The sequence below is a fragment of the Protopterus annectens genome, chromosome 6.part0 (assembly GCF_019279795.1).
Source record: "Protopterus annectens isolate FY-2018-M chromosome 6.part0, PAN1.0, whole genome shotgun sequence".
Classification (NCBI taxonomy): domain Eukaryota; kingdom Metazoa; phylum Chordata; order Ceratodontiformes; family Protopteridae; genus Protopterus; species Protopterus annectens.
Genome location: NC_056737.1, coordinates 1,838,989,391 through 1,839,015,390, shown reverse-complemented (window position 1 = coordinate 1,839,015,390; position 26,000 = coordinate 1,838,989,391). Strand labels below are relative to the sequence as shown.

Sequence of the window (26,000 nt, the reverse complement as noted above, 5' to 3'; positions counted from 1 at the left end):
GTCATCAGTTTGATAAAACAAATGAATACAGTAATTAAGACTGTCCATAGAGATCCATGCGATCTAGCACAGGTAAACAGGATACACTACTGTGCAGCTAAATTAATAACAGATAACATTTTACCAAAAGAACACAGGGTAGTAAGGGGAAAGATCGAATACCATCATGAAAGTGGGGAAAGATCGAATACCATCATGAAAGTATCGAATACAGAAAACTATAAAGCAATTATGACAAGAAGTGTCACTGTTAGAAGAAATAGAAGAGGGAACAGATCAACAAAAATACTCAAGACAGATGTGATAAAAGCACTGTGTAGAATTATAACAGATCAGGATCTATCTTGCACAACTGCAAATAAGAAATTAAAATCTCAGCACAGGCAGAAAAATAACGGAAAAGTACAAAATAAGCAGGTGCTGCGGTAGCGTTGTCGCCTCACAGTTAGACGTTCCCCGTTCGATTCTCAGTTAGAGCGTCTTCTGTGTGGCGGCATGTGTGAACGGGAATTCCTTCGCTGAAGGTTGTGCGTTAGGCCCGCCAAGCCAGCATGCAAAACTCTACTGCCAATCATTAGCAGACCGGAGTTCCGCTGTGGCGACCCCTAACCGGGAAAAGCCGAAAGACACAAACAAACAGATGACCCTAAAAAGTTCTGAGAATTGGGAAACAAGGTAAAAGGAAATGAAAGACCACCCAAAAAAGAAGTAGTAGATACATTTTGGAGAAATATCTATGAAGATCCTGTGGAACATAAAGATGCTAAATGGATAGAAGATGTAAAAGAAGGAATAAGAAGTTCAAAGGTACAGGATATGAAATGGGGTGAAGCAACGGCCAGAGAGACTTGAGATAAAGTTAAGAAAAGCCTCCAAATGGAAAAGAACCCAAACCCAGATGTAGTAGCCTAACTTCTGGCTAAAACTATTAACATCTTTGCATGAAGATTTAGCCATGCCTAAGAACTATTTACGTGTGCACCCCGAACAGACACCAATCTAGTTAACAAGAAAAACAATGCTCCTAAAGAGTTTACAGTCATTTAGAAGAAAATTCAATCATGTCAATAGAACAAAAGGGTAATAAAAAGTCATATGGAACAAAGGATCATCTGTTGCTAAATAAAGTAATAATGGAGAACAGTAAAAAGGGGAAGAATCTAAGTGTGGCATGGATGGACTACAAAAAGGCATCTGATAGTATCCATATTCATGGATAAAAAAAAAAATAAAAAGAGTGCTTAAAAATGTATAAGATACACCCTACACTGATTAATTACATTACAGCGACCATGAAACAGTGGCAGACCACTTGATAAAGGGCAAATTATTCCAGGGATAAAAATTCAAAGGGGGGCATTCCAGGGTTGACTCCGTCACCACCGCTAATCTGTCTTGCCCTCAAACCCTTTAAGATGTCTACTTAACATATTAGGCCATGGCTATAATTTGGTTCCTAGAAAACAACAAAGTGTAAAGACCTCTCATCTTCTACTTGTCGCCAATTTAAAACTGTACAGCTCATCAGATGAGGAACTGAAAGCACAACTCCAAGTAGTCAAAACTTTTTCAAATGATATAAGAATGTCATTTGGTCTTGATAAATGTGCAAAAGCAACCTTTAAAGCAGGAAAACTGCGCACCAAGAAAACATCAGTTTGGGACAAAAATGTGATAAAAGAACTTGAGCAAGAGGAAGTGTACAAATATTTGGGAATTGATGAAGGATCAACAATAAAATAAGAACAAATGCAAATAAAACTTCAAAAGATGAAAGGTTAATACTGGCAGCCCAATAGAGCAGGCTACGTATATGTTGGTTTACAAAGATCATTGAACATTTGGGAGAAACAGATAAATGTAGGTTTTGTAAAACAATGTATACTGAAAGGCACAATAATGCGGCAAGACTGTTGCACTGGCGTTTGTGCAAAAATTATGATACTGAAGTGGCTGAAAAACACTGGAAACAAACCACAAAGCATCATGGAAAATTAGGAAGTTATCACATGGGATCACACATTACCAACAGTTCAAAAGACAGATGTGAGAAAACCAGACATAGTGGTCTATGAAAAGAAGACAAAAGTAGCACTGATCATTGAAATCGCTACATCCAGTGACTACAGTGCCTTGTGTACAGAGATGCACAAAGTCATAAAATATCAAGATTTGCAGGCAGAAACAAGAGAATTGTGGAAGAAAGATACCCAGACAGTTCTAATAGTAGTAGGAGAAATGGCTCTTATAAAAAGAATCTACAGTCATATTACATGTTACCAATACATGCAATTCTGTACAAACAGCAGAAGGAGTCACTACTGGGCACATTACGGATGCTGTGAAGAGCACTTTTGGCTGACAATGATTGAAACAATACTAATTTCATGAACTTTAATTGTACTTTGACATAGGAATGGAGATCCATTCCCATTATGGTATTAGAAACCCAAACTATTTGGGGAAAATTAAAAAACAGGTGTCTGAAAGTATCAGAAGCCTATCACCCACAAAGTCAGGTGGAGTGTTTCTAAATGTGGGTGAATGAAAGGAATCAGAAGCCCATCACCGACAAGGACAGGTGTAGTGTATCTAAATGTGGGTGAATGAGAGATCCCTTGTCTTGTGTGAGTAGATCCACCCTGTGAGGTAATTTGTGACGACTGCCTCGTCAACTGCAGAAGAATAGGGAACAAAGTTGTCTTGGCCAAAAAGGGGTCACCAACAAGATTTTTGGTTTGCCCTTCTGAATCTTCAGCAGGACATTCAGAATTAGAGGGAAGGGGAGAATAAGTAGAGAAACATCCCCTTCCAGGAGAATTGATGGGGCATTCACCTTCCAAACCAAAGGCATGGGACTTGGCACAGAACTTTGGAAGTTGTCTGTTCATAGGGGAGGCAAAGAGATCTATTTGAGGTGTACCCCACTGCTGAAGACTGTCCAGAAATGCATCCCTGTGGATCACCCTTTTGTGGACTTGTGTCATGGATCTGCTAAGTGTGTCTGCCAGAACATTTTGAGCTGAGGGAATATAAAACAGCAGTTAAAGTTACCTTTGCTTGAAGAGCAATCTCCCAGGCTTGGATTGCTAATCTTCAGAGTAGATAAGACTTTGCTCACCCCTGCTTGTTCACATATCAGAGAACAGTGGTGTTGTTCATAGGTTCATAGGATCAGCCCTAGGGCCTATACAAGCCTAGCCATAACAATTCCCTGGCTATTTCTTCCCACAATATTTACTTCTGGACCTCTGTCTAGCAGGTCGACTGACGTGATCCTCGGGGTGAATTTCCCATCTCCCATCCAATCGTCAAGGTTCCTTATGAAGAGGGCCAAAGAAGTGCTCCGCTTGACATGTATGGGCAGTCTATTCCAGAGTCTGGGGAGTCTCTGGGTCAGGAACCTATCCCTCCAGCATGTTCTGTTCATTGTGATGATAAGGTTTCGATCCCTGGAATGTGTGGCACTGAGGGATTGGGATTTCTTTTAGTGTAGCATGTCCAACAGCTCTGGGTTTGACATGGCCTTGTATATTAAGCACAAATCGCCTCTGAGTAGACGATATGTGACAGAGTATAGCTGGAGTTTTTTTAGACTGTCAGCATAAGGCATCTGCTTTAGGCCTGCAATTCTTTTAGTGAGGTATTTCTGCTGCCTTTCCAGTTGTTGCAGATGTCTTGAGAGGTACATACCAAACAGGGCATTTTATTCTATAACGGGTCTAATGAGGGATGAGTACAGTGGGACAATTACCTCCTTTTTTCTGGATGAAAAGCCCTTAGTGATGAGGTGTGCCACATAAAAGGATTTCCTGACTGTTGTGGTGATGTGGTGATCACAGGTGAGACCACTGTCCACCTATATCCCTAAGTCTGTTAAACTTTCAGTGTTTAGTGTACTGCCACCTATGTTGTAATTCACGGGTACATGTTTTTTTCTCATAGGGGAAAACTATACATTTCCTGGCATTCAGCTTGAGCCCATGGCTCTGACACCAAACATCTGTTTCTGTAAGGCCCTTTTGTAGAACAGACACATAATTTGGGGATTCCATAATGGCTCCCAGTTTTCAGTCATCTGCAAACTTTCTTAGCCAGAGTCCCTTAGTGTCGGCCTATACTTCAGAGAAGTAGATGCCAAACAAGAGTGGTCCCAGGACTGAACCCTGAGGTACTCAACTTGTCACTTGTCTGGAGCTGGATTTGGAGTTGGCTACTTTTACAGTGTGGGTTCTGTCAATAAGCCAGTTGGCAACCATCGAGTGACATAGGGATTAATGCCCAGCTTAGTAAGTTTATCTATGATTCCAGAGTGGGGGATGGTGTCAAAGGTCTTGGCGAGGTCCATATAGGCTGTGTGGACTGCCTAGTCTGTGAACAGCTTCAAAGGGTCCAGTAGAGGAGATGACCTGAAGGCTTGAAAGGTCAGGATCAGAGCCCTCATCTCTTTGATGCTGATGTGTTGCTACCTTATGGAGGGAGACCACAAGCCTTGGACATTTAGGCTCCCCAAAGTTGCTCCCCACTCCATATCTGAAGCATCTGTGTACATTTCTTGTATTGGAGAAAGTGGCTGCATGAGAAATCCTGGATTCTGAAAAATTTGTTGACTCCACCAAAGCAATTCCTTCTTTATACAAGGAATGAGTGGAAGGACAAATTCTAGAAAATTAGTATGCTGAAACCAGTGTGTTTTCAAGTACCACTGGAACTTCCACATGTGGAGTCTGGCTAGGGGCAGCATTGGTATAACTGAAGCCATGAATCCTAGCATCCTCAGGAATTCCCTGGCAGTAAGAGAGGCCAGAGGAAGCAGCTGCAGGAAGCAAGTCTGCAGTGACTGCACCTTTTCTTAAGGCAGGAAAGCCATCATAAGCTCTGTCCTTATCCTGCAACCTAGGAAAACCTGGTCATGAGAAGGAGAAAGAGAAGACTTGCTGTAGTTGAGGGTGAATCCCAGGCTGAGGAGCAAAGAGATGGTAGTTTGAATGTTTTGTTGCAAACTGTCCGGATGTTCTGCTTCAATAAGCAGGTCTTCAGATCAGGGAATTCTCATCTACCCTTGAGTCTGCAAAAGGCAATGACAGGAACCAATACCCTTGGTGCTGTAGAGAGTCCAAAGGGCAAAGCACAGAACTGAAAGTGGAAGGAAACAGAAAAACGTAAGAATTTCCAGAACAGAGGGTGGATGGGAATGTGAAGGTATGCATCTTTTATGTGTAAGGAAACCAGGAAAGCCTGAAGTAGCAAGAGTGGAAACAGAGTTTGCAAGGTGAGCATCCTGAATGTGGGGACTTGAATAGACTGAGTTGGGACAAGTCTAAAATTTGTCTCCAAGGACCATCTTTCTTGGGAACTATGAACATCCTGGAATAGAAACTTTTTCCTCTTTCCAGTGAGGGAACCTCCTACATGGTTCTTTGTATCTGCAGGTCCTGAATGACTTGAGGGAAAAGGTGGATCTGGTCCTTTGGGAGTTGTGGAATCCCCGTGAAGGGAGGAATGGTTTTTCAAGTCATGTAGTAACCTCCTTGTACAACAGACAGTACCCATTCTTCTGTGGTGATGCTTGTCCAATTTGAAAGGAAATAAGAAAGGTGCTGGAAAAGAGGAATGTCTGAGGAAGTTGCCAGGTAGTCACAGACTACCTGGCTTGTCTGGAAAGGGGGCCTTCTGAGCAGAGGATGGCTGAGACCTAGGAGACATCTGCCTGTGTGTGCCCTTGTGTTTTTGTGAAGGTGCATGGGTTTTCTTCCTTACAAAATTAGGTTTTGATGGATAGTTCCTATGGAATTTAGAAACTGGGGAGACAAAAATATGCTTAAGCTCCTGAAGTTCTTTTCCTTTCTCTTGAAGGGATTTGAAGAGGGCTGCAGTATTAGAGCCAAATAATGTGGTATTGTCCAGTGGTGCATCCATAATAATTGAAATCCTCAGGCGAAAAGCTGCAATCTCAGCCAGGAATATCTCTTTGAGGACAGAACCAGATGCTGCTGATCTTGTAGACACCTCAGCTGTGTCATAACTGCTTTTTACTGAATGGCTAGTAACCTGGGATGAAACTGCCAAGAGGGAAGAAAGCTGGGATTTTGCTGCATAGTCTGGGAGATATGTCAGCAATTTAGAGATTTGTGAAAGTAGGGCCAGAACATACTTAGACATGTGTGTCTGATAATTAATGGCCCTAAAAGCCAGAGTAGAAGAGTTGTAAACCTTTTTTCCAGTTCTCTCCATCATTTTACTGTCCTTATCGGAGGCAGTACACTAGTGGAGGGGAGTAATTTGCTGGTGTTATCAACAGACACAGAGATCACAGTTGGGTCTGCAAGAGGACATTTCTACAGGCAATTGCAGTCTTCCAGAACCTTGTAAAACCTGTATTGTCTTTTAGGAGCAGGAGGTTGTGAATCAGTTTTTTGATACTGCAAGGAAGGCATCTTGGAAAGCTGGCAAAACAGGTGGAATGGCTGAAGGAGCAGGAGAATCTATTTGTAAGAGGTCACAGTACCTCTACTGTACTTCCGAGACCTGGGAGCTTTCCCACATGAATTCTCTCATTCTGGAAATAATTTCTCCAAAAGTAATATCTTCTGGAGAATCCCCGACACTGGAATCCACTTCAGGGAGGCATATCTCAGATGAGAGTCCATCTGAGTGGAGTAGGCCAGGGACTCATCTGAAGATGATTCATTTTCTTCAGAGGCCTCTTGTTCAGCAGATGTACTCCTAGGTGGAGGACAAAGGAGATGCTGGAACAGGTGGTTGCAAAGTGGAAGGCCGAAGTGCTAGGAAGGCATTCAAAATCCCTTGAGAAAAGGCTTGCCAGTCTGAGGAAGGCTCCTGACTAGGAGACATATGTTTTTGTTTGTTTTTTTCTCCTGACATGAAGGCCTACACTAGGCTGAAGTGGAAGGGCCGACGTAAGCCTAGGCTCCAGATCCAACATCAGCAAAACCTCAATGGAAGGGGCCAGAGGCACTCCAAGGAATGTTTGAAGGAACGCGCCACAGCTCTCCTTTACTGTCCCATAATGGATGTCTGCGATAACTCTGCGGATGTGCTGAAGGAGACCTCCCTAGCAGCTTCTGCATCAGTACCTGCAGAAGGAGGAGGACCAGACACCATATGTACCTCTGGGGCCTTCTGAATTGTAGAAAAAACTTTCAGTGATCAGAAGGAAGGTGGAACCCGCCATTCGGACTGGTGGCAGAGAAATTCCGACGATGGTACATCCAGACGTCACTTTTATTGCCAAAGTTGGCTGCTCTATGTGCAACATCATACATACCTTGCAGTAGCTTAAGTCTTTGGTAAAGTGGACAGAAGTTTGGGTCACTTAGGCAGGGATCTCCCTCATGTTATGACTACTGCAACATGGGAATATCAGGACATAAACTAGATACCACATAAAAATATAAAAACATTAAGAAGGTGCAAGACATTAATAAAAAATTAAGGAGACAATTTAAATCAGTAAGAGATATAAAAATTAACTGACAAGAAGTAATGTCAAGAAAAGTTATGTACTATGCATAAAAATACATCTGTATGGTCATTGTTCATCTTCCTCAATCTTTCATGTCATACAAGTTTCCCAGGTCCTAAATCACTCCCTGTACCATTAATGCCTCTGCTCTTCTCAGATTCTTCAGATTTCCAATGTACCTGCTCTCAACTGCAGCATGAATGAAAGAATTTTTACAAGAAGAAATAACCAACAGTACTGCAACTTAATCCCATTCAGGTCTAGTCTATCTAAGGCTGAGGAATGGGGGGGGGGGGGGGAGTATGTTGAAGTACAGTTGTGAACACTTACCATAAATGTAGATGTTAGAGTGTATTCACTGTCGCAGTCATCACACTTGGGTTATCCCTGCCAAGGTAGCCCTCGGTCGGCCCAAATACTAGAGGCTTAATATTTCTGTGTCAGTTGCTGTAGCTTCAGGACTGACGTCAGGTCATCAGTAGTATAAAGTAAAGCAGCTGACACCATTACATCAGTTTTTCTTGTCGTAACTGTCAGGACCCCCCAAGTGGAAGCCAGGTTATGGTGGAAGAACCCCACCAGTAGAAAGTAAATCTCAAAATGTTCCTTGTAATGACAGAGAAAGAAAGAAGAGGGGTATGGATGGAGGGAAACCAGGACTGCAACAATGAATACACTCGAACATCTACATTTATGGCAAGTGTACACAACTGTACTATGTTCTTCGTGTTTCACTGTTGCAGTCATCACATTTGGGTTGATTCCCAAAGCTGAGGAAAAGGGTGGAGGCAGTCAAGGAGACTAGGTGCTGACGAGGATGCCTTGCAAGACTGCAGTGGCAAAGCCTGCCCTGGATCTGGAGAACATAGGCAGGTGGTAATGCTTGGTGAAAGTGTGAACAGATGTCCAAATGGCAGCCTCTAGGATGTCCCTGGTGGGGACTCCTCTGAGGAAAGCTGCAGAGGTGGAGGCTGCTCTAGTGGAGCGAGTCCTGACTCCCTTAGGGGGAGGTTTTCAGTGCTGCTTGTAACAGAAATGGATGCAGTGTGCTATCCATTTGGAAATTGTTTGTTTGGAGATGGCTTTGCCCTCTGCCCCTGCAGCAAAGCTACCCAGTAATTGATCAGACTTCCTGAATGACTTAGTTCTGTCTAGATAGAATCTGAGCTGTCTGTGCACATTTAGAGAGTGCAGAATCCTTTCCCCCTTATTTTGTAGGTTAGGGAAAAAGGTGGGCAAATGAATTGATTGGTTGAGAGCCACACTGGGCATCACTTTGGGCATGAAGGATGGGTTAGTCCCGAGGGAAACCCTGTCTGCATGGAAGATGATGAAAGGCTCCACAGCCATGAGTGCTTGTAGCTCTGAGACTCTTCCGGATGAAGTGATGGCCAGATGAAAAGCTGTCTTCCAGGAGAGAATTCAAAGGGGGGGGGGGGGCAGGGTGAGCTTTTCCAACACAAAGTTAAGGTCCCAAGCTGGAGTGAGTAGTGTTCTGGGTGGCCTCAAGTTAGCCCTTCTAAGGAATTGTTAGATCAGAGGGTGTGAGAACAGGGGCTGCTCAGTGTGGCAATGAGCAGAGATAGCAGAGGCATGAATTTTAATAGAGGAGAAAGAATCCTTGGCCTATCTGATATGCAGGAACGTGCACTATTGCTCTCATAGAGAGCAAGGAAAGGACTTGCTTTTTCGCCACTACCCACTGGTTTAGTGGTAGATCTGGGAACCCTTTTGGGGTTGGAAGTGTGTGGAAAGAAAATTAGTATCCCTGGGACACTACTGTTGAGGACCCAGTGGTCATTGGTAATGGTGGCCCAGGTGTTTGTGTGAAATGAGAGTTTTCCTCCTAGGGGTGGGCAGAGGGAGGAGGAGGGGGGGGGGAGAGTCATTGTGAGTTTTTACCATGATGGGGTGGCTTAGATCTCCCTGGTTTCGAGGTGGAGGAATTCCACTGTTTTGATCTCTGCCTTCCCTGTGGCTGGGGGGGGGGGGGGGGCTCTGCTTCCACAGGGTCTGGGCTGAACTAACCTGGTGGGAGCAGGAAAGGACCAGTGCTTGGAGGGGCAATGCCTGCTGAACCCAGGTGGCTGGACCTGTAGAAAATCCTTAACTGTCTGCATAGATTTAGCTTTTTCTTTTTTTTTTTTAAAGACAACCTCTGCCTTAGTGCCACATAAGTTGTCTTTGTGCAAGGGTGCATCCAATAATTTAGATTTAACATGGTCTGGCAAGGGCTGTTCCTTAAGCCATGCATGCCTTCTAAGGACACAACCGGTGACTGCTGCCCTGCAAGAAGCTTCTAGGGCGTCAAAACCACAGTGTAAGGTGTGCTTAATCACTTGACTTGCAGAATGCATTAACTCTTGTAACTCCTAGATTCTGCACAAGCAGAAAAGGAAGACACTTCGTTTGAGGAGTTCCATGGTATGTTGCTGAAATTTTAGCATATGGAACTGGCAATTTAGCGCTCTGATAGCAAGAGTAGCAGAGGTGTAAACTTTTTTACCCCATCTGTCTAGTGCTCAGGAATCCCTATCTGAGGGGATGGGATTCTTAGCAGAGGCTGCTTTAATTCCTTTAGGCCCTTGAGAAATTACCTCAGGGTCAGCAGTAGGATGAAATTTGTGCGAGTCAGGGACTCTGTAATACCGGTCAGGTTTTCTGGGTGCAGGAGGGAAGGTGTCAGGAGTCAAAATGGACTCCAGGAAAACATTGTCCAAAACATTCAGGACTGGGGGAGTGGATAGGGGGTCTGTGCTGTGGAAGATTTAAGAATTATCTGAGTCTCTTTGTAGACTGAGGGTAGTCCTGCCATTCCCATTGGAAATGCTCCCTTAAGGTATGAAGGGTTTCCCCAAAGGAAAAGTCCTCGGTGGAGAGGCTGAAAGAATGGAATCCTCTGCATCAGAATCCTCATAAGCAGAGAGGGGTTGCATGTCTTCATATTCAGATGCATAAGAGTCATCAGACTCCTGTTCAGACAAAACTACTGGGGACAGATCTCTTTTTCTTTTGGAAGGGGTAGCTTGGCTTCCCCTGATCAGCATGATAAGGTCTTCCGCCATTTTAAGCATTTGAGACTGAGGAAAGCAAGCAGGTGCCTGAGACTGGGTCGTCGGTTTGTTGGGTGTGGTTCGTACCGAGCCTTAGAAAAGTACAGTTGTGTACCTACCATAAATGTAGATGTTGGAGTGTATTCACTGTTGCAGTCATTACACTTGGGTTATCCTGCTGGCAAGCTACCCGCAGTTGGCCTGAATTCCAAAGTCCAGGTCCGGCGTCGGTTGCCGTCGCCTCTTCCCTGACGTCAGTGCGCCAGGGGTATAAAAGATGCAGCCGGCGCCATTTTCTTCAGTTTTTCTTGCCCCGGATGTCAGGTGCCCCCAAAAGGGTAGGCTAAAAAATTCTGATCATAAAAAAGCATGCACATAACCTTCATCTACAAGCAAATACACCACATAGGTTGTATAGAATAGAGGAGTACAGATACGTCCCAGCAATGAAAGGGGGATGTTGGGAGGGTAACCTGGACTGCAACAGTGAATACACTTAACATCTACATTTATGGTAGGTACACAACTGTACTATATTCATCGTGTTTCACTGTTGCAGTCATTACACTTGGGTTGAATCACAAAGCTGAGGTTGGGTGGCTGGGCCTAAACAGAATTAGAAGTGGTTATGAGGCCCTGCAGAACTGCAGTGGCAAAGCCTGCTCTGGATTTAGAGTAAAGAGGTAAGTGGTAGTGCTTTGTAAAAGTGTGCAATGAAGTCCAGGTTGCAGCCTCCAAAATGTCCTTGGTTGGTACTCCTCTGAGGAAGGCTGTTGAAGTGGCTGCTGCTCTGGTAGAATGTGGCCTAATGCCCTTAGGCACTGATGTGCCATGTTGTGAATAGCAGAAACGAATGCAGTGGCCTATCCATTTTGAAATGGTCTGCTTTGAAATAGCTTTTCCTTGCGATCCTGCAGCATATGCCACTAAGAGTTGCTCAGTCTTTCTGAAAGCTTTAGTTTTGTCCAAATAAAAGCACTGCTGTCTGTGTATGTCCAAAGAATGCAGAAGTCTCTCCCCCTTATTCTGCAGGTTTGGATAAAAGGTAGGCAAATGTATGGTTTGGTTAAGAGCCACACTGGACACTACCTTAGGCATAAATGTTGGGTTTGTCCTTAGAGAAACCCTGTCCGGATGGAAAATAATAAAAGGTTCCACAGCCATTAGTGCCTATAACTTTGAGACTCTTCTTGCTGAAGTTATTGCTAGGAGAAGAGCTGTTTTCCATAAGTATGATAAGTATTTTATCTCAGCTGTATTGGCTGGCTCAAAAGGAGGCAGTGTGAGTTTTTCCAAGACAAAATTGAGGTCCCATGCAGGTATTGGAGCTGTCCTTGGAGGTCTTATGTTTTTGGCCCCTCTGAGATCCTGCCTTAGCAGTGGATGAGAGAAAATAGGTGGGACGGTATTGTAATGAGCTGAAATGGCAAAAGCATGAATCTTACAATTGATGAGAAGGATAGGCCTTTGTCCAGCATCTCAGTTAGGTATTGTAAAATCTGAGGAATATTTGGTACAAGCGTGTCAATTCTTTGTGCCTGGTTCAAAGCACAGAATCTCTTCCATTTTTCTGGATAAGATTTTCTGGTGCTGGGCCTCCTGGCCTCCAATATAACATCCATAACTGCTTTATAGAGAGGTGTGTTCCGAATGGTTACATTATCCGCCATGCAGCCAGATTTAGGGTTCTGAGTTGGCTGTGTAGGATCTGATTGTTTTGTTGGGTCAGCAAATGAGGAATTTGAGGTAATGACCAGGCTGGGCCTTGAGACAAGCTCTTTAGGATTGGGTACCAGTGCTGGCGTGGTCAGTCTGGGGCAATCAGGATAATTTTTGGCTTCTCTTATCTGACCTTTAGGAGCACCTTAGGGAGGAGAGGCAGAGGAGGGAAGGCATATACTGTAAGGGCTTTCCAGCTGAATGAAAGGGCGCCCACTTTCCATGCTTGTTCGTGATAAGTCTGAGTGCAGAATCTCTGTAGCTGGCAGTTGTGCGGGGAGGCAAATAGATCTATGTCTGGGCATCCCCATTTCCCTGTTATCATTCTGAAGATTTGTGGATCTAGTTTCCACTCGTGAGGATCCATAAGGTTTCTGCTTAGTTGTCTGCCAAAGTATTGGTCTTTCCTGGCAGGAATTGTGCTTGCAGGTGTACTTGATAAGTCAATGCTGTGTTCCACAAAGTCATGGCTTGTCTGCAGAGGGGGTAGGGATGTGTGCCTCCTTGCTTGTTTAGGTACCACATGACCGTAGTATTGTCCGTCTTTAGCAGCAGTTGTGCTGGATGAAATAGGTCCTTGAAGGCTGTTGGGGCATTCTGTACAGCTAGCATCTCTTTTTGATAGATATGAAGATGCATTTGGCTTGTGGGCCATGTGCCCTGAATACATTTTCCTGCCATGTGTGCCCCCCAGGCATAAACTGATGCATCTGTTGTTAGTGTCTGCCTAGCTGTGGGTAAAGCAAATGGCTGTCCCTTGTTGTGGTGACAGGCCTGTGCCCACCATCGAAACTCCTGTTACAGGCAGGGAATGAGAGTAATTAATGTTTCCAGGCTGTGGCAATGTTGAGTCCAAACACTTTTTAGATACCATTGTAGTTTCCTCATATGCAGTCTTGTATATGGAATTAGTAGAATGCAGGATGCCATGTAGCCCAGAGCCTGCAGAATTTTTCTTGCAGATAACTGGGTCTTTGTTGCCATGTTTTCGAAGTAAGAAGTCAGTTGCCTTGTTTGTCTGGAGTGAGATAAGCCATCTGGGCAGTTATATTTAAGCTTGCACCCAGGAATATTATCTCTTGAGAGTGTACTAGTTTTGATTTATTTTTGTTTACTGTGTAGCCTAGGCAAATAAGTAATCTTTTTACAAACGTCAGATGCTTTAGTAAAATGTCTTTTGTCTCTGCTTGAATAAGGCAGTCGTCCAAGTAGGGAAATATTTGAATTCCTCTTTGTCTGCAAAATGCAATTACTTGTGCCAGGCATTTTGTGAAGACCCTGGGCGCAGTAGATAAGCCAAATGGCAGTGCAGAGAATTGGTAGTGCATTGAGCCGAATTGGTAGTGCATTGAGCCAGCTATGAATCTGAGGTATCTTCTGCAAGATTGTCTGATTGGGACATGCAGGTATGCCTCCGAGGTCCAAAGTTACAAGCCAAGCCTTCTTGCCCAGCATGGGCAGAAGCTGCTGCAGAGTCAACATTTTGAATTTTAGAATGTCCAGAAAAGTATTTGCAATAGACAGATCCAGAATTGGTCTCCAGGCTTTGTCCTTTCTTGGTACTAAGAAAAGTCTTGAGTAAAATCCTTGTCCATGCTCTTGCTGTGGCACTGGCTGAATAGCCCTCGTCCATGAGAGAAGAAACTTGCTTTTGTGCCTCTGCCCATTGATTGTGTGGCAGGTCTGGCATACCTTTTGCCTTTGGAAGGGTGTGAAAGTGGAACCTGTAGCCCTGAGAGACTATATTTAAGCCCCATTTGTCCTGGGTGATCCTGTGCCAATTTTGTGAAAAAAGTGCTAGCTTTCCCCCTAAGGGAGCTGCCAAAAGATAAGTGCTTGGCATTGGCAGAGGGAAGTCATTGGGACCATTTCCTATAAGGCTGTGATTTGTCTTCTGCACTTTTGGAGGTAGAAGCACCCCATTGTTTGGGCCTGTATGAGCCCTGGGGCTAGGGAGTCTGAATCTGCCTCTTTCTGGCCTGTCTGACACTGGAAAGGACCACTTCTTAGAAGGCCAGTTCCTGCTAAATCTGGGTGGCTGTACCTGTAAGAAATCCTTTACTGTCTGCATAGATTTAGCTTTATCCTCCATTTTCCTCAACACCTCTTCTGCCTTAACACCAAACAAAGTATCATGCTGTAATGGAGCATCCAATAATTTTGCTTTAACATGATCAGGCAGATTCTGTTCCTTTAACCAAGCATGCCTTCTAATAACAGAAAGTACAGTTTTGTACCTACCATAAATGTAGATGTTCGAGTGCTAATACAGCTGCAGTCATAAAAGATGGGTTCTCCTGCCGTCAGGCGGGTCCTCGGTCGGCCGAATTCCAAAGTCTAGGTCCGGCGTCGGTTGTCGTCGCTTCTTCCCTGACGTCAGTGCGACAGGGGTATAAAGGAACCAGCTGACGCCATTTTCTTCAGTTTTTCTTGCCTCAGATATCAGGTGCCCCCAGAAGGAAGGCAATACATAAATTTGCGTAATCATGCAGAGCAATATAATCAAAATACAGTAGCTGCAAGCAAATACATCATAAATGAATACCCCAATCGGGTTGCATGAGGATGTGTCGGCCTATAGGCCTGTCCCAAGAGGGGAAGGAGGGAGGGAAACCTGGACTGCAGCTGTATTAGCACTCAAACATCTACATTTATGGTAGGTACAAAACTGTACTATGTTCATCGTGCATACAGCTGCAGTCATAACAGATGGGTAGAATACCAAAGCTAAGAAAGGGGTGGTAGGCACTAGGTAGAATTAGGAGAAGCCAAAATGCCCTGCAAGACTGCAGTGGCAAAGCCTGCTCTAGATTTTGAGTATAATGGTAGGTTGTAGTGCTTGGAGAAGGTATGCACAGAACTCCAAGTGGCTGCTTCCAAAATATCCTTGGTAGGAACTCCTCTGAGGAATGCTGCAGAGGTGGCTGTGGCCCTGGTGGAATGAGTCCTAATGCCTGTAGGAACAGTTTTGCCATGAAAGGAATAGCAAAAGCGTATGCAGTGGGCTATCCATTTTGAGATTGTCTGTTTGGAAATTGGCTTCCCTTGAGCTCCTACCGCATAGGCCACAAAGAGCTGTTCCGATTTTCTGAAAAGCTTTGTTCTGTCCAAATAATAACGCAGTTGTCTGTGGATGTCCAAGGAATGTAGTAATCTCTCCCCTTTGTTTTGAGGATTATGATAAAAAGTAGGCAAATGTATGGCCTGATTTAAAGCTACCCTGGATACCACTTTAGGCATAAAGGATGGGTTGGTTCGTAAGGAAACTCTGTCCTGATGGAAGATGATAAAAGGTTTGACGGCCATGAGAGCCTGTAGTTCTGAAACTCTACGAGCTGAGGTGATAGCCAGAAGGAAAGCTGTTTTCCAGGACAAATATTGCAAATCTGATGAGGCAGCTGGCTCAAAGGGAGGCAATGTCAGTTTTTCCAGCATGAAATTAAGATCCCAAGCAGGTATTGGTTGTTTTCTTGGAGGCCTTAAATTCTTAGCCCCTCTGAGGAACTGCCTTAGGAGAGGGTGAGAGAATAAAGGTGGATCAGTGTTGTATTCTGCAGAAATGGCTGATGCATGGATTTTGATGGAGGAGAAAGAAAGTCCACTGCTTAGCAGTTCAGCCAAATATTGTAGTATTTGAGGTAAATTCAGTTTTCCAGGATCCTGGCCCTTTTTCTCATTCCAGACACAAAAACTTTTCCATTTTGCGGAGTAAGCTTTTCTAGTTGATGGCCTTCTGGCCTCCAAAATGACATCCTGCACCTCCTTGGAGAGTAGGGCCTGTTGTGATGCTAAGGAATCTTCCATGCGGCTAGATTGAGTGTTTTTAGCTGGCTGTGAAGTGTTTTGAAACTGTGCTGAGTCAGAAGAAGAGGCATTAGAGGCAGGGTCCATGGTGGGGAATACATCAGGCTCCTCAGGAGTGGGTACCAGTGTTGCCTTGGCCAGTCCGTAGCAATGAGGATCATCTTTGGTCTGTCTGCTTTGGTCTTTAATAGAACTTTGGGCAGCAGAGGAAGAGGAGGGAAGGCAAACTGTCATTGATGTCCAAATGAAGGAAAGAGCGTCCACTCTCCAGGCCTTTGGATGGAAGATCCTTGAGCAGAATTTTGACAATTGATGATTCTTGTGGGAGGCAAAGAGATCTATGTCTGGCCTTCCCCATTTTTGTATTATTTCTGTAAAAACTTTTGGATGCAATTTCCATTCGTGTGGATCTGTCATATTCCTGCTTAGGTTGTCTGCCAGTGTGTTTTCCTTGCCTGGCAAGTACTGTGCTTGTAGTTCCATCTGTAAGTCCATGGCCATGTTCCAAAGTGGCATGGCCAGTCTGCATAGGGAATGTGTTCCTCCCTGTTTATGTACCACATAACTGTGGTGTTGTCCGTTCTTATCAATAGTTGACCTGGTTGTAGAAGGTCCTTGAAAGCTATAATAGCATTTATTACTGCTAGCATTTCTTTTTGATTGATGTGAAGGTGCTTTTCTTTTTGGGACCATTTGACCTGAATGCATCGGTCTGTCATGTGCGCCCCCCAGGCGTAGTCCGAGGCGTCTGTTGTGATGACTTGATTTGCTTGAGGCTTGTTGAATGGAAGACCTGTGTTTGCTTGACATGCTTGAGCCCACCACAGAAATTCCTTTTGCAGACATGGAATTAGTGGTATTATTGTTTCCAAACTGTGGCTGTGTTGAGACCATATGTTTTTCAGGTACCATTGTAGTTTTCTCATATGCAGCTTTGCACATGGGATTAGTAAGATGCAAGATGCCATGAATCCCAGAGCCTGCAGGATTTTCCTTGCAGTCAGCCTGGTGCAATTTGCCAGTGTTCTGAAGTATTGAATTAGTTCCCCTGCTTCTCTGGCGTGAGGTAGGCCATCTGGGTGTTTGTGTCCAAATTGGCACCCAGGAAAATTATCTTCCGAGAGGGTATTAGCCTTGATTTCTCTTTGTTGACTGTGTATCCTAGAGAGTTTAATAACATTATTACATAAGCCAGATGTTTCAGAAGAATGTGCTTGCTGTCCGCTTGGATCAGGCAGTCGTGCAAATAAGGGTATATTTGTATCCCTTGAAGTCTGCAGTAGGCAATTACTGATGCCAGGCATTTCGTGAATACTCTGGGCGCAGTAGATAAGCCAAAGGGCAATGCAGAGAATTGATAATGGGTTGAACCCGCAAGAAATCTGAGGTATCTTCTGCAATTTTGTCCGATTGGGACATGCAGGTATGCCTCCTTGAGGTCCAGTGTTACCAGCCAAGACTCCTTGCCCAGCATGGGAAGAAGTTGCTGTAGAGTGAGCATCTTGAATTTTGGTACGAGTAGGAATGTGTTTAGGATGGATAGATCCAAAATAGGTCTCCAATCTTTTCCCTTCCTTGGCACCAGAAATAGCCTGGAATAAAAACCTTGACCTTGTTCGTGTGTAGGTACCTCTTGAATAGCTTTCATGTTTATGAGATCTGAAATTTGCCTTTGTGCCTCTGCCCTTTGATTGTGTGGCAGGTTTGGCATGCCTCTCATTTTTGGAAGGGTATGAAAATGGAATTTGTAGCCTCTGTTTATAATGTCCAGGATCCATTTGTCCTTTGTGACAACATGCCAATTTTTTGAAAATAGTGCCAGCTTTCCTCCTAAGGGGGCTGCCATTTGAGACCTGGTTGGCATGCAAAGGGGAAAGTCATTGGGTTTGCTTTCTGAAAGACTGCTAGTTGCCCTCACCACCTCTTTGTGTAGGAGCTTGCCATTGTCTGCCTCTATACGATCCTTGTGATTGTCCTCTGCCCCTCGGGCGCCTGTATCTGCCTCTTTGGGGTCTGTCTGAGGCAGGAAAGGACCAGTTTTTGGAAGGCCAATTTCTACTAAAACGTGGGGGTTGAACCTGCAGAAATTCTTTCACAGTTTGCATTGATTTAGCCTTTTCCTCCATTTTCTGTAATATTTCCTCAGCATTAGCCCCAAATAGTACATCCTTTTGAAGAGGGGCGTCTAGTAATTTAGCTTTGACATGATCAGGCAAGGCTTGTTCCTTGAGCCAGGCCTACCTACGTATGACTGAGCCTGTAACAGCAGCTCTACATGAGGCCTCTAGAGCATCAAAACCACATTGTAAGGTATGTTTACCCACTTGTTCTGCACTATGCATCAAATCCTGCAACTCCTTCAATTCTGGTTGTTCAGGTTGTGACATTTTACTTTTCAATTGTGATAACAAAAACTGTTGGTATTTTAGCATATGAAACTGACAGTTTAAGGCCCTCATGGATAAGGTAGCCGAGGTATATACCTTTTTTCCCCACCTTTCTAAGGATCTGGAATCTCTCTCGGAAGGCAGTGGATTTTTGGCAATGGAGGCCTTAACTCCCTTGGGCCCCTGTGAGATGGTTTCTAGGTCAGCAGCATGGCTTTTGTATGGAAATTGGTGTGAGTCAGGAACCCTGTAGTACCGGTCAGGCTTAACTGGAGCTGGAGGTAGAGAGTCCGGGTTAAGGCAGGCCTCCGAGTAAACATCATCTAGGATGTCCAAGACAGGAGGTATAGCCAGAGGCCTGTGCTGGGGTAACAAAAGAAATTCCCTGAGCCTTTTCTTGGAATCTGAATAATCCTGGCCTTCCCAGTGAAAGTGTTCCCTTAAGGTATGCAAGGTTTCCCCAAATGAGTAATCCTCAGGGGGGGATACAGAAGGAATAGACTCCTCCGCATCAGAGTCTTCAAAAGGGGAGTAAGACTGTTCCTGATCGGAGTGTTCTGAAATAATGGAGCCCTGATCAGAGGAGGGGGAATCTTCCTCCACTCTGGGCCTTTTGTCCGGAGGGGGCTGAGAACCTCTGATTAGAGTAATTAAATCCTCAGCCATTTTAAGCATCTGTTTCTTAGGCATGGGGCCTGGAGATGGGCCCTGTATAGCTGGTCTCTTAGAGTGCATGGTTGCTTTAGACTTGGTGAAAGCCTTGATGGAGAAAGAAGAGGAAGGTCTGAAGACACCTTGAGTGGAGGTGGACCTGTCCACATTCTGTGTTTCAACGCCAAGAGTGGCTTCGGTATCTGTAGTCGGGGTGTGGGCCGAGGAGCTTGCGACCTCGGGTACAGGAGACACCGCCAAAGATGTGCCGTCGGTAATCAGGGGCTGCGTAGGCACCTCGCTGAGAACCGGACCACGTGTAGTCGGCTTTGGCGTGGTGTCGGTAGAGGCCGCGGACCTCGAGTGTCGGTCCTTGTCTTTGCGTTTTTTAGACAAAACCGGAGTCGGAGTATCCGACGACATAGTATGGTTAATGCTGGGCGAACTCCGCCCGACGCTTAATAGTGCGTTTGTTGAATGTAGCACAAAAGCGACAGACCGTGACGTCGTGGTCTGGGCCTAAACAAGGAATACAGAGGGAATGGAAATCCTTATGCGGTATTTGCTTCCCACAAGAAATACAATTATTAACTTTGTCTGACATCGGTCCGAGGCAAGAAAAGTTTCCCCAATGGGGTACTTAGCTTTTAAGAAGACTTCGGTTTCCAAATTTTCGTAATCTCAGGAGCTGGCCGACCGGCACTTGCGAACTGCTTCTGCTTCGGGCACCGCGCGGCAAGAAAGACTGAAGAAAATGGTGTCGGCTGGTTCCGTCGCACTGACGTCAGGGAAGAAGCGATGACAACCGACGCTGGACCTAGACTTTGAAATTCGGCCGACCGAGAACCCGCCTGATGGCAGGAGAACCCATCTGTTATGACTGCAGCTGTATGCACGATGAACATCCTGCAACAGCGGCCCTGCACAAGGCCTCCAGTGAATCATAACCATATTGCAAAGTATGTTTTCCCACTTGTTCAGCTGCATGCAATAAATCCTGCAAATCTTTGTTCTCAGAAAATTCAGAATTTGTCAACATTTTTTGTTTTAACAAAGACATTAAGTATCGCAGATATTTGAGCATATGAAACTGACAATTTAAAGCCCTTACAGCCAAGGTAGTAGAAGTGTAGACTTTTTTCCCCCATCTGTCCAGCACCCTAGAATCTCTATCTGAGGGGACAGGGTTTTTACCAGTAGCAGCCTTGACCCCTTTGGGACCCTGTGAGATAGTTTGGGTCAGCAGCAGGGTTTTTATATAGAAATTTATGGGAATCTGGAACCCTGTAGTATCTGTCCGGCTTAACAGGTGCAGGAGGTAAATAGTCTGGAGACAGGCCGGACTCTGAAAATACATCTACTATGTCTAGAACAGGAGGAATTGCAAGAGGTCTGTGCTGAGGAAGTAAAAGAAAGTCTCTAAGCCTTTTCTTAGAATCTGAATAATCTTGGCTCTCCCAGTGGTAATGCTCCCTCATGGTATGCAGGGTTTCCCCAAATGAGTAATCCTCAGGAGGAGAAGCTGAAGGAATAGAATCTTCAGCATCAAAATCCTCATAGGGAAGAATAGAATATCCCTGTTCTGAAGAGGAATCAGAGGAAATGGAAACCTGATTAGAGGAATCATATTCAGTATCTTGCCTAGGCCTCTTATCAGGAGGGGGATGGGAACCCCTGATCAAAGTAATTAGGTCTTCGGCCATTTTGAGCATCTGTTTCTTAGGTATAGAAGTCTGTCCTGGAGAATGCTGTACTGGTTTCCTTGTCTTTAAAACTGCTTTAGACTTTGTCTTGGATGCTGAAGTAGGGACCCATCTGAGGGATTAATTTCCGCAGGGCCAATATCCAGAGGCCTAGTTGTCTCCATGTGGGAGTTGGAGGCGGCCTGTGGCTCTGAGGTAGCGGGAGTCAGGGGCTGCAAAAGCACCTCACTGAGCACTGGCGAATGGCCTAGAAGAGGCTTCGTCAGTTTTGGACCTCTGATGCCTGTCCTTTTATTTATCATTGCGCTTTTTATGAATTCCAGTCATCAGTTGTTCCAACGGCATTATATAGTTAAACCTTCGGCCAAAGTAATGAAAAGCAAAATCGTACCGACGCTTTATTGTGCTTGGTTATATCTAGCACAAAACCGCAACTAGCAACGTCGTGGTCAGGGCCTAGGCAAGGAATACAGTAAGAATGAAAATCCTTATGAGGTATTTGCTTCCCACAAGAAATACAATTGTTAACTTTTTCTGACATCGGTCTGGAGCAAGAAAAGTTTCCTCAATGGGGTACTTACCTTTATTGAAGACTTTGGATCTGAAATTCAATTTCGAAAATCTCAGGAGCCACTTGCGAACTGCTTTTGCTTCGGGCAATGTGCGGCAAGAAAGACTGAAGAAAATGGCACCGGCTGCATCTTTTATACCCCTGGTGCACTGACGTCAGGGAAGAGGTGAGAGCAACCGACACTGGACCAGGACTTTGGAATTCAGGCAGACTGCAGGTAGCCTGCCAGCAGGATAACCCAAGTGTAATGACTGCAACAGTGAAACACGAACATCTTGGTAGTTTTTGAAAGAACAGAAGATGCGAAAAGAAGTTGTCAGTTTGTGTCGAGAATCATTAGTTCGAAGTATTTTCTCGGAAGCCAGTGCCTGCTCAGCAGCTACAGACCCATCCAAGGGAGAGACAACAGCAGGATCCTTAGTCGAAGAAGAGTTTTGCGGAATACCGGACTCTATGAAAGGGTCTCGGTAGCGGCCTGGAAATCCACAGAAGCGGGCATTAGGGGCTGCGAAAGCGCCTCACTGAGGAACGGAGAACTGACGACTAGCTTAACAGAAGCATCGTAGGTAGGTTTGGACCCGAGAGTTCTGTCTCTCTCTTTATCCTTACGTTTTTCCGGGAAGATCTGCTGCCAGATGGCTTACCAAAGCCACATCAGAATTAGAGGATTGTAAGCGAAAATATCTAGCTACAATAAGGGCCTGACGAAGTATAGTTCTGGTGTTATAGCACAAAAGCGACAGCGAGGGACATCGTGGTCTGGGCCTAAGCAAGTGACGCAATAAGAATGAAAAAGTCTCGGTGTGGTATTTGCTTTCCACAGGTGAGACAATTGTTAACTTTTTTCTAACATCGGTTAGTGCAAGAAAAAAGGATCCCCAACTGGGTACTTAGCTTCAGAAGACTTCAGCTTCAATTTGGAAGACGAAACTCAGGTAGCAGCCAACTGGCACTCGTACGAACTGCTTCTGCTTCGGGCTCCTCGGCAAGAAAGACCGATGTAATGGAGTCGGCTGCCTTACTTTATACTACTGACGACCTGACGTCAGCCCTGAAGCGACAGGAACCGACACAGAAATACTAAGCCTCTGGTATTTGGGCTAGCCGAGGGCTATCCTGGCAGGGAAATGTGATGATTGCAACAGTGAAACACGAAGAACATCCATGACCATGCAGTTTTAAGATTATGACAAGTTAATTTAACTTTTGCATATGACATGACCAGATCCAGCCTCTTTAAACCAAAAAGGACAGAGCTCCATGCTTATCCTACTAGGTAGTAGCTGTCAAGGATGGCCAGGCCACACCTGCTCTTAAGCAACAGTCACTATAAATGCAATCTCTATTTTCATCTTAGTTTAAAGGCAAGTGCTAGGGAATCATTCTGCAGACTGATCACAGAACTAGACAATAGCTCATACTCAAAATTTCCTTCCAGCCACAAGGAGAGCAACACAGGCTAGATCATGGAAGAATATGAAGCTGCTGATCCAATTACTTAGGTTTACCTTGAAAATGGGAATTGTGCTACCCTTCTTGACGGGTCTATATCATGTTGTCGAACTCCTAAAAGTTCAAACCTCATATGGTTGACACCATATGATCAAACTTTTTAAAAGTTCAAACATTTCAACGGAGATCTCCGTACAGTGTGGAATGGGAAGATTTCCCTTTTCTGCACTGTAGTGCGATCTCGAAGTTGGTATATTTAAAGATATTAAACCGTTCAGGTAGGTTTTTTTCTTTTTTTTTTTTAATTACATTTTCAAACTTTTAAAAGTGCAATCATATGGTGCCACAAAAGTATGTAAGAGTGGTACAGGATATGTATGAGGGTAGTGTGACAGTGGTAAAGTCTGCCGTGGGAGTGACAGACCCATTTAAGGTGGAGGTGGGATTACATCAAGAATCACCTCTGAGCCCTTTCTTATTTTCAATGGTGAAGGACAGGTTGACAGACGAGATCAGACAGGAGGCCCCATGGACTATGATGTTTGCAGATGACATTGTTCTGTAGTGACAGTTGGGACCAGGTTGAGGAGACCCTGGAGAGGTGGAGATATGCTCTACAGAGGAGAGGAATGAAGGTCAGCAGGACTAAGACAGAATATGTGTGTGCGTGAATGAGAGGGAGGATAGAGGAATGGTGAGGATGCAGGGAGTAGAGTTGGAGAAGGTGGATGAGTAAGTACTTGGGATCAACAGTTCAGAGTAATGGTGAGTGTGGAAGAGAGGTGAAGAAGAGAGTACAGGCAGGGTGGAATGGGTGGAGTGTCAAGGGTGATTTGAGACAGACGGGTACCAGTAAGAGTGAAAGGGAAGGTCTACAAGAGGGTAGTGAGACCAGCTATGTTGTATGGGTTGGAGACGGTGGCATTGACAAAAAGGCAGGAGTCATAGCTGGAAGTGGCAGAGTTAAAGATGTTAAGATTTGCACTGGGTGTGACCAGGATGGACAGGATTAGGAATCAGTATATTAGAGGTTCAGCTCAGGTTGGACGCTTTGGAGACAAAGTCAGAGAGGCGAGACTGCGTTGGTTTGGACATATGCTGAGGAGGGATGATGGGTATATTGGGGAAAAAGATGCTAAGGATGGCGCTGCCAGGTAAGAGGAAAAAAGAGGAAGGCCTAAAATGAGGTTTACGGACGTGGTGAGAGAGAGGACATGCAGGTGGCTGGTGTGACAGCAATATGCAAAGGACAGGAAGAAATGGAAACAGATGATCTGCTGTGGCGACCCCTAATGGGAACAGCCAAAAGAGAAGAATCATATGGTGTCTACCATATGATGTTCGAACTTTTAAAAGTTCGATTATGTAATATAGACGCTTCTTGACATGTAGTGGAAGTTTGTTCCAGAGGTTTCATTTTCCTTCTTCAGATCACAGGAAGTCAACATTGCAGTAAACTATTTAGAGTGCCTTTGCATTCAGTAGCATGTGCAAAGTCAATATTTTTATTTAAATTTACTTAATTACTGCATTGCTGTATGCTTCATTTCTCTACTGTTAATAACTTACAGCTTCCCTGACCCCAGTTACTCTGTAGAAGAGATGCCACTAATTACACTGTGATCCATGAAACCGAAATAAACACCAAGAGCAGCAGCTTTTTAACTGAATTAAAAATGTCAACAAACACATTTAAATATATCCAGTAAAAATCTCTCTTACTTTTTAAAGAGTGCTTTGTCCAGCATGACTCCATCTGCAGTTGACTGAAGTGTAATTTTCAACATATCCATGCATTCCTTCAGCCTAGGGTCTGAGGTGCGCAATCCTGTAGACTTTAATGCCTGTTATAAGAGAAAAAGCCCACAATTCTATTACTATATCATCTATATGCATTATGAGGCCACTTACTACTTTAGAGTCATTGAATTTTAGTTATTACCATGACACAGTTCAAAAGTTCAATCTATAACCAAATGGGATAGGTTATTTCAATCACAAAAAGGAAAATTGTGCTAGGCTTAAAATAGCCCCCAAAGGCAGCTAGCCTAGTACTTACAAATGAACCTATAATAACCACCACTTGTACTCCTACCTTTTGATGCCATATGACTTTGGTTTTGAAAATCATATTAGCTTACTGGTACTACACTGTAGGCGCATTGCTTGAGACATGTTAGAATACATGATTAACCATTATCAACAAAATTCAATCGCTAGTATTTGTAACCGTGAAAACTGTAATGAGATACTGCAAATATGAAATGCATGCTCTGATCAGAATTCAGCTCTGTACTCTTGGAATTAAATTTACTGCATCACTTTGAGCATTACTACTCAAACAGAATTTTTGCATTTTAATGCATGCTTTTACATAATTTTGTTTCAGGTGTTAAAATGGATTTCTGCATCATTTGCAAAGTGTACAACAAAACTAGTAGACACCTTTTTCCTCTGCCTTTTTTTTAAAACTCTGTCTTATTAGTCTAGCCTTCAAAAGGCATAAGAATTGCAAATGATACAAAACGAATAATTTACAAGAGCAAGTACTCATCATAATGGGCTTTACGCAGAAAACTGTAGCACTTCTCCCTCTGAATGCAGAGCATGTCCTCTGAAAAACATATGCCTAAAGGGAATGAGAGCTAGCTCATCCATAATGTCAGAGGACCCAGGACCGATACTGCCCGATAGTCAGATTTAGAGTCCGCTACTTTCACCATGTGGGTTCTGTCCATGAGCCAGTTGGCTACCCATCTTATGATGTAAGGGTTGATGCTTAGGTTGGTTAGTCTGTCAATGATCAGAGTGGCAGATAGTGTCGAAGGCCTTGGTCAGACCGAGGTAGGCTGTATGGACTTGGCTTGCCTTCTCTGGTGACAGATTCAAAGAAGTCTATCAGGTTGAGCAGACATGATCTGCCCTTTACAACCCAAACTGTGAGGGATCCAAGATTTGAAGGTTTCCTATATCCTTATTTATGAGGTCCATTATAATGAGCTCCAGGGCTTTACAGCTCAGGCTTGTCAGGCTAATGGGGCAGTAGTTTCCTGGGTCAGTAGTCACTCCCCCTTTGTGGAGAGGAATGACTGTATCGGTGTGCCATTTGGTGGGGACAAAGCGTGAAGTGAGGCTGTGGCTGAACAGGGCATTCAGGTGAGGTGCCAGTTCCCT

The 26,000-nt window shown here is 44.4% G+C and overlaps 1 protein-coding gene across 4 annotated transcripts in view; it reads right to left on the bottom strand.

The window, feature by feature from the left end:
* The window catches only part of GLS (glutaminase), a 1,896,678-nt gene that overhangs the window by 1,702,465 nt on the left and 168,213 nt on the right, over positions 1–26,000 (bottom strand). For all 4 annotated transcript variants that reach the window (XM_044075192.1, XM_044075191.1, XM_044075190.1 and 1 more), the window contains exon 3: positions 24,549–24,670. In XM_044075192.1, the coding sequence (XP_043931127.1) occupies positions 24,549–24,670 (122 nt within the window). The remainder of the gene's footprint in view (positions 1–24,548; positions 24,671–26,000) is intronic.